We start from the raw sequence: 19,706 nt of genomic DNA, 5'->3' as shown, positions 1-19,706 counted from the left end.
TATACCACAGGGCCTCTCCTCCGGTGTGATGTCACTGCCCTCAGTAAAGCCCAGCCAATCAGAGCCAGTCTTTCCGTCAACAACCTCGCTGCCTCCCTCCCTCCCCCACTATGCCCTGAGCACAGGGGCAAAGCACCAGTGCAGGCTGTTAAAGAGACAGGGCGTGCAGGTTGTGGTGTGTAAATGTAAAGAGTGAACGCGAATGCATGTGATGATGACACATGCTGACAGATGTGTTATCATCACATGTCGCAAGGATTTCTATCTTGTACAAACACATCGGAAACATCTTTTACACTTTGCCTCAAACTCTTTGACTTATTGCCATAAAATTTACTGATTATATGTGTGCAGTTTCTTTTTTTTTATTTACCTAAAATTATCATTGTGACATCATAATGTAATGTTACTACTGCTACTTTTATGTACTCTGTGTACAATATCTCCCGTACGTCCGTCAGTCCGGGAAGAAGGGTTCCCCCCTCTCTCAGAACTAGTGCTTAAGATGTGCTTTCTGACCATGTTGGAAATCCAGTGTGTTTATAGTCGTTCCGAAAGGCTGCACTGAAAGGCAGCGTGAAAAGCTGGCCTTGATACAGAGGGGGGAGACGCATTATCGTTTAAAAACGGTGATAACGGCGCATATTTTAAGACAGTCTCTCTCCGGGGTGATATTCATTGTGTTGCACCAGGTTGTTCAAATTAAGAGTGTCCAAAAAATAAATAAATTAATTAAAAAAATTAAAAAGAGAACTAGAGACAGAAGTATAATCCCTGGCTCCTCTCTCATCTACACACAGCTGACCAACCGTGTTGTATCGTCGGTTTCGGAAAGTTACTGAAACAGTCTGACACAGACCCCCGCTATCGCATGTTGGAAAGATATACGGGGAGGGGGTTTCAGGCGCTATCTCAAATGCAGTTCCTAAGGTGTATCAAGGACAGGCTATGTTGTATGCTGTAAAGACTTTAAAGTTGTAATCTGTGAATATTCTAATCTATGAAAAATTAAAAAGAAAAAGAAAAAAAAAGCCCATCACAACTTCGCAGAGCCCAAGGTAATGTCTTCAAATGTCTTGTCTTGTTTGACCAAAAGTAAAAATTTTCCAGTATTCCGTTTCCAGTGGTATTTGACAAAGGAGAGCTGAAAATCGTCTCATTTCACAGGCTGGAGTCTGAGAACATTTGACATTGACTGTTTTTACTTGAAAAATGACAGAAACGATTAACTGATTATCAAACTAGTTGACTAATCAATTCATTGTTTCAGGTCTAATGACCAGCTCTTTAGGCCCTGGAATGACTTGCCCAAGTCCCTACCACCTTTAAACTACTTCTGAAAACATTTTTTTTATATACGTTACTTCCTTTTAAATGTTATAATTTTTTCATATCCTATAGTTTTTATCTCAATATCTTGGTCTTCTAGTTCCATCTCTCTTGCATCTGCTTTGAAGTATGAATGTTTGCTTTAAATTTGGTCACGAAGGAATTTTTTTTATTAACTAAACTGAGATCAAGTATTAAATAATAAAAATTAATGTTTAATTGACTCAGGGTACAATCACTTTAATTGTTTTGAATTTTTAAATGTGCAGCTAGTCTTTCTGATCAGGGTTGATCAGTTATTTTCAGCACATCAATTTTATAAGCCATTTACTATTATAAATAGAAGCAGGCTACTACTCTCGGTTGATTTAAATCAATAACAAGGCTCATAAAGTAAAAAAATTTTACTTAGCACATTAAAAGTTATGCGATACAACTGAATTGTGTATGGAATCTAAGCATCTCAACAACAGCAGCAGGTTTTGGACACTGCTGCCAACTACAATGATTACAAATGACCTCGATTTTGCAGTAACACCTCAAAAAGCCTTTTCACGGGAAGTATTTTTTCACATCAGAATTTTGGATGTTAAAAAATAAATAAAGCCTTATTTTAAGTCAAATACATTTATACAACAAACCCAAAACTGACAACTGTCATAAGTGGTTTCCTGTATCTCATAAATGCAGATTACCAAGAGTATTTTATAATGTATCTGAACATGATCTCAGTAACAGAGGTACAGATGGGCATCCAGAGCCACCACCCCTGGTGCTTTTGAAGCAAACCTGCTGACTGCAGGAATTCCAGAGGGAGTGTCCATTCAAATGCTGTAAACCTGCCTCATATAAGCAGCTGTTTGTGGAGGAGTGCCGTCAAGACTACAAGCAGCTAGGACAAGGACTAAATTGGAAATTTAAAAAAAAAAAACTTTGAGAATGCAGTGAGTTTAAATCAACATAAAACAACTTTCCTAAGGATGTTTATGCAGGTGCAAAGATATATTCCCGTATCAGCATGGCAGAAACTTTGTCTCATTCACACAACAAAAGGGGTAATGAATAAGCCTAATTTTTTTGTGTCTTTAATGTTAAAGTATTTAACTGAGGATATTTGAAGAAGACAATATCAAAAGTCTGACTTTTCAGAATTCTTTAGTTCCTGCTTCAGTCTTCAGTAAAAACCCCTTAATATTTCAATACGGCTTCAGATTAGCTCCAATTAACATATCAAAACAAGACTTTAAGTCTGCTAATATCCTTTCATTCAGGCAGGTTTGAAGCATTTGAACTGAGTCAATGTCTGGAATGCCTCCACTCAGCAGGCATGCATTATCTGAACCAGAGGGAGCTGGTAGCATTTACCAATCATGGCCCAGTATTGTACCCAGGCCCAGTCATGACCCAGTTCTGTGCATTTATACGCTAATTAATCATATTCATTTAGGGGTGTTTTTATAGCTGACATCCAGCAAACCTGTTTACTGAGTTATGAAGAGGCTTTGTTCCCGATGAAAACAAAACTCTGATGCTTGAGTGTACATGTATATTTTATAAACTGCACTGTTATCCTCTAGGACGGTGATGTCTTAATGCCAAGCTCATAAATCACACTTAAATAATAACCTCCAAACTATCATCAGTTGAGCTCAGAAAGAAAATGCTCTCGCTTGCAGCTGTGACACAAATAACACAATGTTCAGGGAACTTTTTCTGCCACACTGTTCACTGAACATGGCACACAACCCTCAATTATCTCGGCAATGTTTCGAAAGAACCTGCGTCATTCAACCCCTTAAATGTACACACCAGGCTTGTCAAGAGGCTTTCACTTTTTTTTTGCATGACCCTCTTCACCCATGTCTGAACTATGGTAACATCTTAAACAACCCCTCCCTTGGTCCTCAGGCAATACTGATTCAACATGCCGGCCTATGATGCAAGTACAGGATAAACTCAGCATGTTCCAGCCTGATCGGTACGCTTAGATTGAGTGGGCTTTTACGATCTTGGATAGCCTCATGGTTCTAAAATTGGTAAAAATGTTTATTAATGTCATGTTAAAATTCTTACAGTGAACTGTGGCACCAGACTTGGTGAGTGAAACAAGCCTTACAAGCAGAGATATGGAACAAAAGATGCTGATACCTCATTAAAAACAGACTGACAAGAGATGTCAGTGATTATCTGATGGGAATATATAAACTGTTATTTCACTAAGTTTTCTCAAAAGTATTTGTGCAATATAAGATGTCGACTCCAACAAAACCTTAAGCCGCAACATTGATATTATCGTTTCAATCTAGTGTGACTGTTTGTTTAACAAAAGGAGTAGTGGGAGCAGCAGTTTTGTGAACGGTTAATTGATAGCTAATTTGGAATACTGTGCATGGCATAAATAGCCAATGTCAATTGTTTAAATAAAGCTTTCGAGTGCATTATGTATCTTTATGCTTCCATTAATTAAGTGATTACTGATCATTAATGTAGCTGATAAGGGAATTATTTGAAAGAACACTTGACATGTGAAACTCATCTTGGCCTATTTATACAGATTTACTCCAAAACGTTTTATATCAGGCTGTCTTTAAGCCTGAAGCAGTAACACTTACCTAGATGAAGCACTCCACTTAATAGTCTATTACTCACCCAAGACATGAAATAACTGTTCCTTAGTCATGGTAATTTTACCTTCTGGAAACTACAATTATCCAGCTGAAACACGACCTAAGCCATTAAAACTGCCAGCATTGTGCAAATTTATACTGCACCGTGATTTATCACATATAATAACAACAATAAAGGTCAAACATTACCCCAGCTTTATTTAGGAGTCACAGAAATGTCTGTACTGTGCCACAGTTTTCCATATATTACTCACAATTTAATTACTCTGAGAACAGTATGGACTAAATTTGATACTGTTAGTATCTGGGTATCTGCCTGCCTACAAATAGAAACACGCTCAACTATAGCTTACTATGCTGAACCTCAAAATAAACCTCTGTGTCCCCTGACACTTTGATACATGCTGTGGCCAAACATGAACGTGAAATAAGAGACCAGTTGATTAAAAATGTAAGCGCTTGGTTGATAAACTTGCGGATTCCAGTGCCTGCACTGCATAAGTGGCTGAAGTTTGCAACATTATTGTCTTTTGAATCACTTATTACAAATGTTTAATGTATGTATTACTACATTCTGTACTTCTCATTTTACTGATCTCATATCCATCTCACTGTCTCAGATTTTTATTGTCAGTGTTACAGGTTTATTTGTTATTGCCTGCAAAGCCCTTAACCCTCTCTGAAAAATGTTATGCTAATGAATGTCATTGCTTTTTATCAGAAGTACTATTGCTGCAATAAACTATGACTGATGTTATCATTTCCAGAACAATATGACAAAGCAGTATCGCGCAGCGTGGATCTATGCCATACCTGTGAAATGAAATGGCTTTAATGAGCTTCACCTCCACGGGACTATATAGCCGCATGAGAGCTTAACTCACATCCTAGAGAACAAAAGCTGAAGAACAGATGCATGAGGTCAGGACACAGTGAATAGCATATTTTTCTGCTGCGTGAGCAACAGTACTGAGGGATTAAAAAAAAAAAAAAAAAAAAAAAAGAGCTGCTGATGTCTGATTAGATTCGAGCTAATTAAACCGACAGAATCTGGAAGAGCCTTCAAACATTTTCTTTTCGACAAGCTTCTCTTTGTAAAAAGGAAATAATATTTGATTATGAACTTATAATTATAGACAGACCTTAGCTGAGTACGCAATTAGCTCTTACTTTGGGTAGAGTTAAAGAAACTAATGTAACTGATAAAAAGCAGTAGCATCTGTACAATTAACAAACCATGATTGCAATGATTCATTTTTGACTTCACCTAGGTTATCAAAGGGAGATGAAGACAAAGATGATGAGACAAGATAAAGGATTAAGACTTTGGTTAATTCAGACTATTGAGTTTTGGGAGGGCAGTTCTACAGTCCTGTACAATCACTTGTTGTTGCACAGTCTGAAACCGGCTATTGCTCATTTCCCAAATATCCAGCCCGCAAAATCACACTGTACTACTGCCGCAATGTACAATAGATGTGTTAAAGCCAAAGAAAACAAGCACTCAATCCTCTGTCTGGAATGGACAAACAAGTCACCATAACATCTCAGTAGAACATGTGCATGTGCCCTTAGCTTGGCTACAGAGGAAACAGTTATACTAAAAGCCACAGAGCAAAACTTAAACAGGAAATGAAGAGGATTTCACAGAGCGCTGCATCACAGGGAGCACAAGACAGAAACCTTTTATCTGCCTTAACACACTGACCATGTATGCATGGACTGCATTAGTTTGAATATGGGCTTTTATTATGAATAATAAACGGTATTTCAGTAAACAACCTATTACTTTGGTTGTTCAAAAAAACCTTATTAGTAACCCCACAGTTTAACAATACTGAAATTTGGAAGCCACTTCATTTTGCTTGTGTGTCATATGTCTACTTAAGATTTCCCTTGGTGCTTCGGTGCTAACCCTTACTCAAAACTACAACACCCAGTCATCCTGCACTTCAATATGTTCACTTAAAAAAAAAAATTTTTTGAAAAAATAAGTAGTTCAGCAAATTGATAAGCTATTGCTTCAACAGTTTAAAATACAATGTGTGAAACTTCTCTTTTATCATTCAATATCAAGTAATTAAATGAAGGGATGCACCGATCAGATACTGATATTGTCTATCGGTCTGATACTGATTCAAATAGCTGGATCGGGTATTGGTGATAATAGGGCCGATCTAGTCAATTCTATGTTATTCTATGTTTATGTTTATGTCTATGTGCGCATTCTACGCCATGCCTCAGCAGTGCGCCGGTAGAACCATACATTTCGCTAGAAGGGGAGCTAAAAACAAGGTATTGAGCATTTTGGAGGTATTTCACACTTGCTTCGCCAACAAGTTTTATGGCTACTTGCAATAACTGCAAAGCCATTGTTTCGGGTAGTGGAACAGGTTTAACACAACTAACTTAATCCAGCACCTCCAGAAGCATCAAGCCAAAGAACACGATGAGTTCAACCAACAAAACAAGCAGAGGATATCGAAGACGCAAATAACTTTGTTGGATGCCTTGCAAAGATGCGAGAGACTTCCCGGCAATAGTGTGAAAGCTACAAAAATAACAGAAAAGCTTCTCAAATTCATTATTCTACAGTTGCTGAATTGTGATTTAATGTTATCACTTGTTCTCATTTGGTGCTGTTGTATTGTTTTATAGTAACATTTTCATTCCTTATCAATTTGTTGCTTAATTAAGATGTTTAAACTTGAATTGCAATTCCTGTAAAATTCCTGTAAATTTTCAAAGATGTTTTACCAACTTGCGATTATTTATTGTTTTAATAATAAATAACACTTCAGTAAATTTATATATATGCATTTGTTACGTTTTGCTTTGCAACGTTAGAAAAGCAAGGTTTAAGTCAATCCTGATGTTACCTTACACATATCTTGATACCAATACCCAAAGGCCAGGTATCAGTATCGGTACCAGGATTGAAAAAGTCAGATCGGTGCAATCCTAATTATGTGTTAAAGTTATTATAATTATTGCTTTGGGGCCATATCCTCCAGTCCTTGAGCATAGCCTGATTAATGACCAAAACAGCTCTCACCATATAAATACCAGATTTCAATTAAGGTTTCTGGTATTTCTGTTTTCATGTTAAACCCTTTAAGCAAGTTTTGTTAAGCCTTGTGCTTTAATCTGCTCATTTTATTGCTATACATGGGAGTAGATTTAAATGCCATCTATCAACCAAACAGCTGGATTACCTTCTCTGTCACAAAATATTGTGACAACTCAGAAGCATACACTGGCTCAGTAAAGATGTTTACATGAGCTTTAATAATGCAAGTTGGGATATTAAGCATGTCTTACAGCCATTATACATAATGTGTTACTCTGACTGAGCATATATCCACAAGTGTTTTCAAAAATTGTTGTACTTGACAATTTCATGTTACAAAGTAATGCCTTAATCTGCTATTTTTCTGAAGTTAGTGTCACTGTTTAAAAGATGAAGGAAGTGTTTTCATTGTCCTAATTAAACATGAAAGCAATATCGTCTCTCCTGTATGTCCACATAAAAATATAAACAGTCTTGGACTACACACAGTATACTTCATAAACAACTGCATCCACAACTCAAACACCCCAAAACCTCCATCTACCACCTGACCACAGTTGTTCTGCCAGTTCACAGCTACCTGCCATAAATGAGTTCATGACCTCAGGCTTCCCCCACCAAGATGTGTCAACCAAGATAAACAAGATGTTTGCTCTTGCCCTTGTCTCCATGTTCAAAGTTTGCCCTGTTAGATATATATACATGCATCAGTGATAACCGTTGAGAGTTACTCTTGACTTATGATGTATTTTCTGGCCCTTCCCCCAACTGTGGCACGTAAAATGGCTTCCCAGAAAAAGCACATCAGCTGTCCTTTTGCTCGACCAAAGCAAGACACATACGCTATTGTGTTGCCTTCCTACACATCGGTAATTTTTGAGGTAAATCATTAGGATTTTAACTTAGGACAGCTAAGAGTGGCACCGAGAGTTATCTCATGTGAATAATAAATGCAGAATACGATTTGCGGAGGCTGCAGGGCAACAAACCAAAAGTTTCTGCTAGTCACCGTGAGCAAATTGACGATTGTTATGGGCCTTGGATTAGTGAAAATTATGCTGTCTGCGGCAGAGAAACTGCAAGCAAGTAAAACAATTGTTGCTCATGTTGAAATTGCACAGCTTTGAGAGTTTCATTCGACAAGCTGGATCGCATACATGCATGGTAAACTGTGTGCAGCTTGTGTTTGTCATTTGCGCTTAATACCAAATAATCTCTCTTTGTCGGTAACATTAATTAGTACTAGTTTGCAAACTTAGGTGTGTAAGTTATGTCAACCATGGCTAAACAGAGAAAACACAAACATCAGACGTCATGACCTGTTAGCTAACATTACAGGAACAAAAACATGATCACTGTCTTTACGATGTTTGCCTTACTTTTCGAGAAGAGAGCCTCCGCACCGATAAAATTAACATTTAGCGTCATTATCATTTCAACAATCAATACAGTTTGCTGTCATCGGAACACAATATTAGCTACAAGGTGTACCCATTTAGAAAGAGGCTAACTCGCTACCTACGGGACTACCTGCATCTTCGCTTTAGCACAATGTTAGCTAGCCAAATCTGGTAGTGGCGTTTTGTGGCTAGGATAGCGGCTAGCTAGCCCTGAAACCATTGAAATTTTCTGCGGAAATTTCAATTAACAGTCACTCCAAATGTCAGATAACCGCTAAATACAGCTAATCACCAAACAGCGTCCTTTGTGGTATACGGCATCCTTACCTCTTGTCTTCTTTTTAGGCCCAAACCATTCTAGCTATTGGAAAGCTCTTTTCTCTTTGTCTTTTCCACTTCCAGTTACACGCAAAATGGACTCAGCAAGACGCTGTAACAGCTAAAATACTAAAACCAAATGGATGGTCTCCATGTTTTCCTTAATTCGCCTCTGCGCATCGAGCGGAAAACAAAATGAAATCATTCTGTCTCTCGTCCATTTTATTATTCCTGAACAGAAGTGACTGATAGGTAAGGCTGCTAGCTAAGTTAAGTAGCCAGCAGGTAACACAGACAGGACTGGATGCATGGATGGCAGCAAGCGGTGCTGCCTTCAACTGCTGTCGGAAATATCTCAAACCAACCACATAACGAAGTAAGCGTAAAGGGGAGGTTAATGTTTTCTACACGTTTTTCGAGCAATATGGACAAAAGGCAATTTAAAAAGACCATTGACCATAGCTTCCATGTGGTTTATCCAACTTATAGGAAATTATTATTTTGAACGCGATCATTTTCTCAATTTACCAATAAAAAAAAAAAAAAAAAATGACCGATAAGAAAGTTGAGTCAAGTCTAATGAGCCATTTTTTTTTTTTTAAATGAGTCAGTAACAGCACGACCATGTATTAATGATAAAGATAACCCACATATAATTCCCACGTTATTAGGAATGCAACATTTTTCTGACGCACGGGTTGCTCAGACTTGACGTTCACAGGACGGAAATCACGAACAGCGTTTCATTGTTCCCTCTTGTAGATTTGTATCTAATTTTGAATACACAAATGAACTCCTGAACTCGGTTGTCACTTATCTTCTAGCTATTATATAACATGTTAACAAAAACTGACTCTACATTCAGTTACACACATTATTTCTTTAGTCCATTAATGGTAACTTTGTGGTGCCGGATTTCTCCCATCAACTTCAAACCTTTTTTTCTTTTTTTTTTTTTTGTAGGGCCTCACCCAGAAGTTCTGTACGTGCTTATGAGCAGCTAGAAACCTGCTCAGAACCATGTGACACCCAAGGCTGAAATACCAACTGGGCAAAGTGGGAAACTGCTCAGAGTCCCCAAAAGCCACAGCTCCACAGGTTTTTGGCAATTTGATGAGTTGCAAATGTGATAAGATATTCGTACAACTTAGTTGATAAGTTCATCATCAGATAAGGTGGGTTCTGCATTATTAGCTCATTATCTGTTCCTGTCTTGCGAAGGTGCCCTTTGTCAAACTCTAGTTTTAAGGCCTTTATTATTTTTCTTTTCATTGTCCTCACGTTGACCGTCTTCCAAAATAAACCTGTGTTTTACTCAAATTATCACAAACTAATACATTCTAAGTATTGCTAAAGCACAGGAGGTTTGTTTGCACAGGACTTAATGGGAACGTGGAGGCAGCAGGGTACATGATCAGATGACACCAGAACATCTTATTTTATGGCGTTCAGGCACACTTGAGACAATGGTTTAAAAAGGTTAAAAAATACTTATATCCAATGTATATATTATAGACGTTGGATACTTAAGACCTAATTTCTTCAGGGAAAGCAAGCAAGGAAAGAACTGCCCTGATAAAAATCAATAAACTACCCCCCCCGTAGCGTTTGATCATTGATTTCTGCAATTGTAACCCCTGGTGCATTAAAAATATTTGCACATACTGTATGTTTGATGACTAAGCTGTGGCATTAGGGACAGGTTTGTGATGCCCAAATACGCCCATATATTCATGGACTAATTTGATTCCTTAAGACAAAAATTGCATTTTAGACTTGATATTATTCAGTTTTGTATTTTAATGAAGGCAAATAAAAGCATTTCAAAAACACTTTAATTTTATTCTATCCTAGCACACAACAGCATGTCTAGCAACACTGTCTGGCACTGTGAGAAGCTGTTTTTAAAAAATCTCCTACATGTAAATTAATTAACAAAAAGACGATTTATTATCATTTTATTCTCAATTTCAAATCTGTAAAGTCATTATAATGTGTATCACTTACACAATATAAACCCTTTTACATGAGCAAATATACAGGGGCCTTCAAAGCAAAAAACAAGCAAAGTTTATTTTACAGTGAAACAAGCAACTGCAATTTCATAGCAACAAGACCATTTAAGTTCAAACTAATTTGAATTTTGACAAACTTAACTTTTATTTAGTATCCTTTGAAAAGTTCTCATACTAATGTCTTTTCGTAATTAGATGTCTTGTTGCCTTATTAAGGTTGTGAGCTGTACATATTCAGTTTGACTAAAAATATAATTTAATACAAAAATCGCAGGATTCAACATGAATAAACACACTAGTTTCCTCAAATCTTTAAAAATGTATAACCTCCTCAGTAGACCTACAATCTTGAGAAAATATCACATTAGTAAAAGTAACAGGGGAAATGTGTTTTGCAAACAGGACATATGACGCAACAGCCAACTTAAAGTAATCTCATCCTAGTCAATTTTTGCTAACAAAACTGTACGAGCAGTACACAGCTGTAGGATTTACAGCCCTAAAGTGTCCTATCCATGCAGATCAAACCAACTGTGATGGGATTAAAAAAAAAAAAAAAAAGTACATCTAAAATTTTAATCAGGGATAACAACAGAAAGAAAACCCACTTAGTTGTTTATTTCTTCTTTTTCTTCTTCCTTGGAGGTCCTTGATCTGAGTCGCTGCTGCTTCCTGAGTCTGAGCTGTCTGAGGACGAGGAGGAGGAGGAGGAGGAGGAAGAGGGAGATGAGGAAGAGCTGTCATCGTCGCTGTCACTGCTGCTGTCACTGTCATCGGAAGAGGTGCTGGAGGAGTCACTGCTGTCTGACGATGAGTCACTGGAGGAGCCATCTGAATCACTGCTGCTGTCGCTGGTGTCTTTAGCCCTGAGAGGTGGAATGGCAGAGCACAAAAGGACAAACATGAATACAGAAAAAAAAAAAAAGAGCAGCGCGTATAGTTGGGAAGTCTCATGTTGTACCCGCAGGAGCCTCTGAGATGTTACATGGGCTGTGGTGGCTACCGTGGTGTGTCTTAGCGAAACGAGAAGAGATGAAAAGATTGGGATTGACTTTGAACTGCTTTTTACCATGTTGACTCTTCACCGTGCTCGGTTTACCTACTTCACTACGTTATTTCCCTTTGGAAGGGAAATAACGTTGTGTTTTAAAAAGGTCACAAGCACCACTCTGCAAGGTTTTTGTTTTGCTGTTTTACTTTGGACGAACTGAGTAAAAAGGGCAAACTGGAAACATTAGATGCACGTCCTTTTTTTTTTTTTCCCTAATTCTGATGTTGTATAGACCAGTGTAGTCACGTCACAGGAAAGGCAATCAGATTGGTTTTGCTCATCAGGGTTTTATCAGTGTGTTTTGTGAAGAGGGAGCAACACTTTTAGTGCGCAACTGTTGACGTGACGTCTCACACATCCTTTCGCCACAAGTCACCAGCCTCTGATATCTCTTGACCGATGGCATCTGCCCCTCCCAGCAACAGATAAGCATGTCCTGCCACTCTTAAAAAAAGAAAAAGATAAAAAGAATCCACACAGCGGTCAAGTCCACACTGAGTAAATGGGTGTTGTATAAACTGTATTACTAGTTTGCTTACATTATTGTGGCATTTTTGCAGTTGACAGCCACAATTCAACAATCGACCGCCGATAATGCAAGTCAGCGGTTTCCACACTGGTGGTCGGCTGCACACATGACCAGCGAGAAAATGTGGCTGTGGAGTGAAACTTGAGTTTAATAGACCTTTTGTCACAGCAGACCTTTTGACTTGGCAAACGCAGGTGAAGCTAATAACATTATTAATGGCTGCTTAGCACTGCAGTAACTGCAGCAGCAGAGCCTTCATTAAGGTTATTAGTTCCACCTGTGGTTTTCCTGTGACAAGTCACAAAATGTCTGCTGTGAGAACAGGCCTATTTATCTGATTCACGTAGGGATGATAAAAAGTAAAAGATGATGGGGGGAGTTAAGTTGTGCTTAAAATCATAGAGTATTGTATGTCTTGGCTCACGGTCATGGCTTATTGGGACACTTGAACAGAACAGAGCCATCGTTAATGTTATAACTTCTGCCTGTGCATTTCCTGCGACAAGTCACAAAATGTCTGCTGTGAGAAAAATGGCCTACGCATCTGATTCATTTAGGAATGATGTGGAAAAAGTTGAGTGGGGGAGTTAAGTTGTGCTTAAAATCATAGAATATTGTATATTGCGGCTCACGGTCATGGCTTATTGGGACACTTGAACAGAACAGGGCCATCATCACTACTTCAGCCCGTGCTTATCCTACTATGAGACGTCAAAACGTCTGCTGCCACTGTATGATTTTTATAAGCTGGCATTTTAAAAACTGATTTAGAAACCATTACCATTGTAATATGACTGAACAGTATAATCGTCAGACATTTGAAAACATTGCCTACAAGATGAGTGCTTAAGCAGTTTTTAATAAACTGTAGTGGCTCACAGTCATCAAGAGCCTCCACTAGAGGGGACTGTTTCTGGCCACAATGTCCATATAGACATCTACAGTTAGGGTTTTGGACCCAGAGTTGGACAGTAATGCTGGAAAAGTCATCTACCTTCTATAAACAAAGGAGGGGCTCTACTACACAACCTAATCACGGCGCCGTCCTGTCACCCCGTCCCGGGCAAACTCAAATTCACACTACTACGACACTCACACGATTTTCCATGTGACTCCAACAACTCACATGTGACCTTATCGCCCTTTGTGTGACAAGACGCAAAAAAAAAAAAAAAAAAAAAGACAAACTCATCCCTCGAACTGAAGAAGACTCTTGGATGAGTGGAATAACATCTTTAAGACTAAAGCATTCTATCCAGTTGCTTCCAAAGAAATTTCTAATGCTGCTTTTACAAATGTAAAGTGTATTACAGGATTTTTCGGAAAAAGCTACCTGACCACCGTAATAAGAAAAGAAATGTCTGTGTGTTTAGGTTTTCACTTTTATACCACTGTGTGAGAGTAATTCGAGTTACTTGCTAACAAACACATTTAAATACATGTTTTATTTATATTAAAATGTTGTGGATTACTAAACCCCTCAGTTTGCTTCAGAATTACAGAAATCTTTTTTTATACAACCTAAAATGTACAGTCATCAGAAATGTAACTGACTAAAAGTTTGACTTGGCCAAAGGGACAAAAGGAAGTGTTGATCTACTATTTAAGTATTTTTAAGTATATTGCACATTAATTGTGCTACTCTAATAACTTTCTCACAAAACATATATTGTGTGGAGCTAAAACATCCAACACTGTCAAAATGTGGTTATTTACTTACTTCTTTTTAATTTTCTTCTCACTGGAGCCTTCTCTTCCTGGTCTGTAAAGGGGAAAAAAGTAACGGTTTTAGTGACTTATTTGACAACAAGCTGAGCTTGATTTGAGCCTGTACTCACAAGTAATAGCTGGTTGCGCACGCTGCAAAGACTGCTGCTTTAATAAACAGTTGTCTGCAAAAGTTTGTGCTCAGCTTTTTGCTTTGTGGGGGGTTGTACTTACTTCGTTTGACTTCAAAAATCAACAAAATATGTAATTTGCCCTGTGGTGCCTATTTTTTTTTTTTTTTTTTTTTTTTAAATACATATAACGGTACTGGCATCTTTTTTTAATTCCAGCACAAGCACCTTCATTATGAAATCAATTTCAGAAAATTAAAAAAGAGATATTGACATTAAACGTCAAACACAATACGCTGTATTTATCATTATGTCCTCTAGGTGGCGGTAAAATACTACTGGTTGGTATACAGTGTGAAATTTTCATAGTACAGTCTCCTTTACTCCCTGTGTGTCCTTCTCTGAATACAACAGTGACTCCATTTAATTTACAGACTAAATTTTCCTCAGTGTGGTTCAGAAACTGCTGAGTGTTTTTACTGCTCCATGGCAGGCGGCCTCTTACGACACGACATTTCGACATCTTGGTTTTGACGCCCTCGCTGTTCCTCTGATGAGTCAAATTCCCTGACTGACTACGACGACTGTGAAAACTATTTCAGTCTGATTGCCCACTTCATTCCAGGCTGAATATGAGAGCAGGTAACTGTGAAGCCAAAAAGGTGTGAAAACCAGCGTCTCTCTGTATTCAGAGGCTTCTGATTTGTGGCCCGTTGATGACTAAAAAAAGATGTGGTCATAGAAGTAAATAAATTTGGCTCTTGTACACTCCAGTCTTTACGGTCATATCCTTGCATCAGTCAATTAATTACTTGTGCTGCCAGTACAGTATATGCATACAGTGATGCAACTAAGGGTGGCGTGAGAAGAGAGTTAACACTATGGAAAAAAGTAAGAACAGTGGCATTTTAGGGGAGAAGAAATGCTTGTCTGTGGTATTAAAAAGATAAAAAGACATCTCTAGATTCCTTTGTTGAGTCCAATATACTCCTGATTCCTAAAAAGGAGCCCCGCTGGGTCACTCAATAGCACTTTGTTTATCACTCTTCTAACCAAAATGATAAGGCTGCACATTTATGTTATTATCTTAAACGTGTATTTTAGTAGCACAAAGCGGAATCAGCAAAGCCCTGATGGAGACACCTTACCCAGTGATGCTGAGGGGTTTGTTGTCATTTTCCTTGAGTTTCTTTTTCAACTCAACTGTTCTTGATGGTCTGTGCACATATTTCCGCTTCCCTGTGCATTCGTAGGTCCAGTGTCCCATCTCCAAACACTTCTGGCAACGCACATGTTGTTTGTTCGCCTCTCTGTATTTAAGAAAACAGACAATCTGAATGTATTGCCTTCCATAAAGATAAACAATGACCATCACTACAGTCTATATTTTCATACCTAAACATAAAAGAACATTTTTGACAATAAATTCGTAAATAGTGTATATGAATGCTGTCTGATCTCTCCTCCTTATGGTAAGATTAGGCAACTAAAAATCCTCTGTTAAAGATTACAATCATGGTTAAGGTTCTGGAAATGTTATGGTAGAAAGAAACTGACTGACTTTTCATAGGAGGCAGGATGCAAACTCAAGATATTTTGTACACCCATCTAACCACCTCAGCCTCCAAACCAAACGTGTCTTGTCATTTTCCATCCGCTGGGAAGTTCTAATATGCACTTGGATGAATTAAAATGTCAATGTCTATTATTTTTCTGACCCTATTTGTGGGTGCTTTTATGTTATTGTCTTATTTCGTCTGCTGTACTCAGGTTTCTCTTTTAAAAGAGACCTTGATCTCAAACAGATTAAATGATTAAATAAAGCTTTTAACAATTATAACTACAAAGGCACTCAGTTAAGCGCATACCTCTGCCAAGGCCAATGTCAAACAACATACACCAGACTTCAGAGGAAAAAAAAAAAATTTCATTGTAAATGATCTGGATCTGCCCCAAAATTTAATGGATTCTTCCCTGGCCCATGCCCCACCCCTCCACCAAATATGATGCAAATAGGTTCAGTACTTTCTGCGTAATCCTGCGGACAAATAAACAAACAAAAAGACGCAGGTGAAAACATAATCTCCTTGGCGGAGGTACCAACGATAGCCCTGCAGATCTCCTAATCCCACAGGAGATGGGAGTAATTTCCAAAATTAGACAGCTGAGTTCTTCTACTCCCGGGGCATCAGAGTACAAAAAATGTGTGTCACTTTGATTATCTGAGCCTTTGTGCACTTGCCAAAAAAATAAACAAACAAATTAAGTTATACTGTAAAAATTGTCGAATCCACTGCAAAATAAATTTCCATCAGCAAGGTTTTTCATTTGAATATACAAATGAAAGCATGGCCTAATGGAAAATATGTTTGCTTATTGCCTTTGCCAAAGAGGTTATGATTTCGCCCATGTCTGTTTATTTGTCAGCAAGATTACACAGAAAGTACTGAACTGATTTACACTGAAGTTGGTGGGATGGTGCATGGGCCAGAGAGGAACCCATTCAACTTTGGGGAAGATCTGGATTTACAATTTACAATGAATTGGAATTTTTTTCTCTGAAGTCTGTTGTATCTTGTTTGTAATTGGCCTTGCCGGAGGTATGCGCTCACCTGAGTGCCATTCTATATTCATTTTATACGCTTTCTACAACAACAAACCCAGCAAAATTATGCTGAACCACCCAAACAGTATCTAAAGTACTGCTTGTGCTTTTTGTAAGTCTTACACTGAGACCGTCATTTACTCATTTTGAAGGTTTTTCAGTACTGTACAAGTTTCTGGAAAGGATGTATCTTGCTTTGTTATTAGCCTCACCAAGCAAGTCATGTTTTTACCCGTGTGCGTTTGTGGGTTTGTTTGCCAGCAGGATTACGCAAAAAGCACCGAACCGATTTCCACCAAACTTGGTTGAGGGATGGCGCATGTTCCAAGGAAGAAGCCATTAAATTTAGGTGTGGCTCTGGTTAAAGGGGTGGATCCAGGATTTTTTTATTTTATTTTTTTTAAAATATAAAATCACTTTTCTTAACATTGCCAGGCAGGACATTTTTGATGTTTTCGTCAGAATTTGGCCTTGGTGGAGGTATGTGCTCTACTGAGAGCCATTCTAGTTTCCAGAATGTACAAACTCACTAACTCTCACTCTCTCTCTCTCTCTCTGAAATGGGAAAATGTTTTGTTTGGTTTTCCCTGACCACAGCAGGAATGATAAAAGACGAATTTTTAACATATCAAGCTTATGATACACATGACCTAAATTTTATATTCTGAAGTGGAAATCCAAAAAACAACAAACCTCTTTTTCCTCCTCATCTTTATTATTTCTTACAGTGCGAATAGAAAACCTGTCAAAATGTATAGCATAGCAAGTATATTGTATTTATACCGATACTCTGATAGGCTATATGTTCATATGTAATAAGGAAGACAAATATTTTAGTCGATAAAGTCATTTAGTCCATAAAGGCACTGACTGTTATTATAACTTGATATATCTTACTCTAATCTCGAATAAACGGAAGTCTTGTCGGATATTTTTGTACCGAAACAGATAAGTCGTCCGCTCAAAGGCTAAATAAACGTTTGCAGAGAGTAAACAGTCGTTAAATTAAACAGAAATTCAGTTTTGTTAAGAGGGACAGCGTCGCATTTGTGTCCCATTCAGCCCTGCAGCGTTCGTCGAAATCACCTCATATATGTCACAGGAAGCTCAGTGTCAGTGTCATTACTGTTTGACAGACTGCTGTATTCACAAAATATGAAAACGAAGCAGTTACATTAAGTAAACTAAATTATACTCACGCTTGCCTCCTGGCTATTATTCTATGCATGGGGGTCGCCATGCTGCAGTTTACTTTTTTCTCCTTCGTTGTTAACTGATCAATCCGTATTTCCGGCAACTTGAATGCATCCAGCACCCCCTGTTGGTAAAGACGATCTACTGCAAGTTTGTATTTCATCGATAATTCACTGTTTATCGCATACATAATTATCTCATAATTAATGCAATTATTTTTCTCACCGTTCCTAAAAGGATGTCTGACCGGAATTCATTTGTTTTTTTTTTTTTGAATTTAATCAAATTTCATTTTATTTCATTTAGACATTTTAATTGTGTTGTGGCAGCAGACCAATCACTCTAACAACAAGGTTTGGGTGCTTCTCCCATAAACACTGAGTGATCACAAAAATATAAACACTTTTACAACGTAATGCGATGAAACAGTGTAAATGCTACCTTTATTGTTCAGCTTTGTTGAGATTAGATCACATTTTAAATGATTTTTTTTTCAGGTTGTATACTTTGTGTTCGCATTGTAGCGTACTGCATTATGCTAAAAACAGTCTTAATTCATCAAACTCATCAACATTTAGAGTCAAAATATTAGAATCACCTTTTTATATAATGAAGTCTAATAACTACAATGCCACACTCTGTGGCCACAAAAATTTTAGTTGTCAACAGCAATGTATGTTTTGCAGTGTATCTATTACAGAACTGCAATAGTTTTAAATAATTGTATATCACTTAGCCCAAACTTCACCTAAAACCAAACTGATCTGTAATACTGAAAGCCCGTTGGTGTCTAGTGTATCCTCCAGCCATTTGGCAGGTCAGTAACAGGGCACAGTGTTTGGTGCAGGCTATAGAAGGGCAAATTAATAGCCAGAAACATACAGACAGATTTAGTAGCAATAGAGAATCCAGCAGCAGGCAGCAGATCTGATGGGATTTACGCATTTGATCCAAATATCAATCACAGTTTGCAGAGGCCTCAGAGCTTTTTAGGACAGCCTATTTACTAACCCACAATCCTCAGTGTTCACTGGATACATCAAGGCTTGGTCCTCTCCACACTTTTGGCTACATGAGTCTCAATTGGAATGTTTTCATTTGTTGTCAGTGAAATGAAAGTAATTAAAATAAAGTAAGGTAATTCAGGAAACTTTATCAATCAATTAAATTTTGATAGCTGTATTGTTCGTAAATGTATTCCCACTACTTAAAAAAAAAATGGCTCTTCCTTAAAAGAAAGAAGAAGCTTGTGTTTTCAAGTGATACCAGTATAAGTTAAAAATGGACACATTGATAATAATGGACCAGACTAAACTATTATATTGGATTAAAAAAAAAAAATCTTTTCCTTCTTGGTTTTATTTCCATATTTTCAAATACTGTGCCAAAAGATGCTGAGGTTGAGCATTTGGTTATCTGTGTCACCAGTGCAGCGCTCACTCCCACCATTCAACTGTCATTACACCCACCCGTGTTTAATTTTTGTCTTAGCTGTATGTACATGTAATCTTCTCTCATTTCGATTTCATGGGTTCTTAAACAGTATTTTAATGCCACCAACAAAACATATTCAATCTTTATTTTGTATTCACGAAACACATATGAAGTAGGGGTTTAGGTAACACTTTACTTTAGGTCCCCCTATTTACCATTAATAAGCAGTATATAAACATGTAATACATTTTTATAACACATTATAATGCAGTTGTAAACAGATGTAGGTGTTTATT

The 19,706-nt window shown here is 37.7% G+C and overlaps 2 protein-coding genes across 4 annotated transcripts in view; both read right to left on the bottom strand.

Annotated features, from left to right (window-relative positions):
- The window catches only part of aff4 (AF4/FMR2 family, member 4), a 34,145-nt gene extending 24,423 nt beyond the window's left edge, over positions 1-9,722 (bottom strand). Inside the window, exon 1 of one of the 3 annotated variants that reach the window (XM_040150086.1) lies at positions 9,618-9,722. The gene's annotated coding sequence lies outside the window, so the exon portion shown is untranslated. Of the gene's footprint in view, positions 1-8,753; positions 9,115-9,617 lie in introns of those variants that run through there. The other 2 variants (XM_040150087.1, XM_040150085.1) reach the window with 2 other exon arrangements.
- Positions 9,723-10,685: 963 nt separating this feature from the next.
- On the bottom strand, positions 10,686-18,085 carry zcchc10 (zinc finger, CCHC domain containing 10). The gene is made up of 4 exons (XM_040149670.1): positions 17,982-18,085; positions 15,326-15,487; positions 14,060-14,101; positions 10,686-11,625 (listed from the first exon to the last, which is right to left on the bottom strand). Exons 1-4 carry the CDS (start codon positions 18,020-18,022, stop codon positions 11,376-11,378), a joined length of 495 nt encoding a protein of 164 aa, XP_040005604.1. The 5' UTR covers positions 18,023-18,085; the 3' UTR covers positions 10,686-11,375.
- Positions 18,086-19,706: the final 1,621 nt, after the last annotated feature.

This window comes from Xiphias gladius, chromosome 17, assembly GCF_016859285.1.
Source record: "Xiphias gladius isolate SHS-SW01 ecotype Sanya breed wild chromosome 17, ASM1685928v1, whole genome shotgun sequence".
Lineage (NCBI taxonomy): Eukaryota > Metazoa > Chordata > Actinopteri > Istiophoriformes > Xiphiidae > Xiphias > Xiphias gladius.
The sequence above is the reverse complement of the archived record's forward strand: the minus strand, read 5'-3'. Positions and strand labels throughout refer to the sequence as shown.

What these genes read in the sequence shown, in the direction of transcription:
- zcchc10 (XM_040149670.1), bottom strand. Translation starts at nt 18,022, where the DNA reads ATGGCGACCCCCATGCATAGAATAATAGCCAGGAGGCAAGC. An exon ending in ATAATAGCCAGGAGGCAAGC is followed by an intron (nt 15,488 to 17,981) that starts GTGAGTATAATT and finishes TCTTAAATACAG; the next exon opens with AGAGGCGAACAAACAACATG. An exon ending in AAACCCCTCAGCATCACTGG is followed by an intron (nt 14,102 to 15,325) that starts GTAAGGTGTCTC and finishes TCCCCTTTACAG; the next exon opens with ACCAGGAAGAGAAGGCTCCA.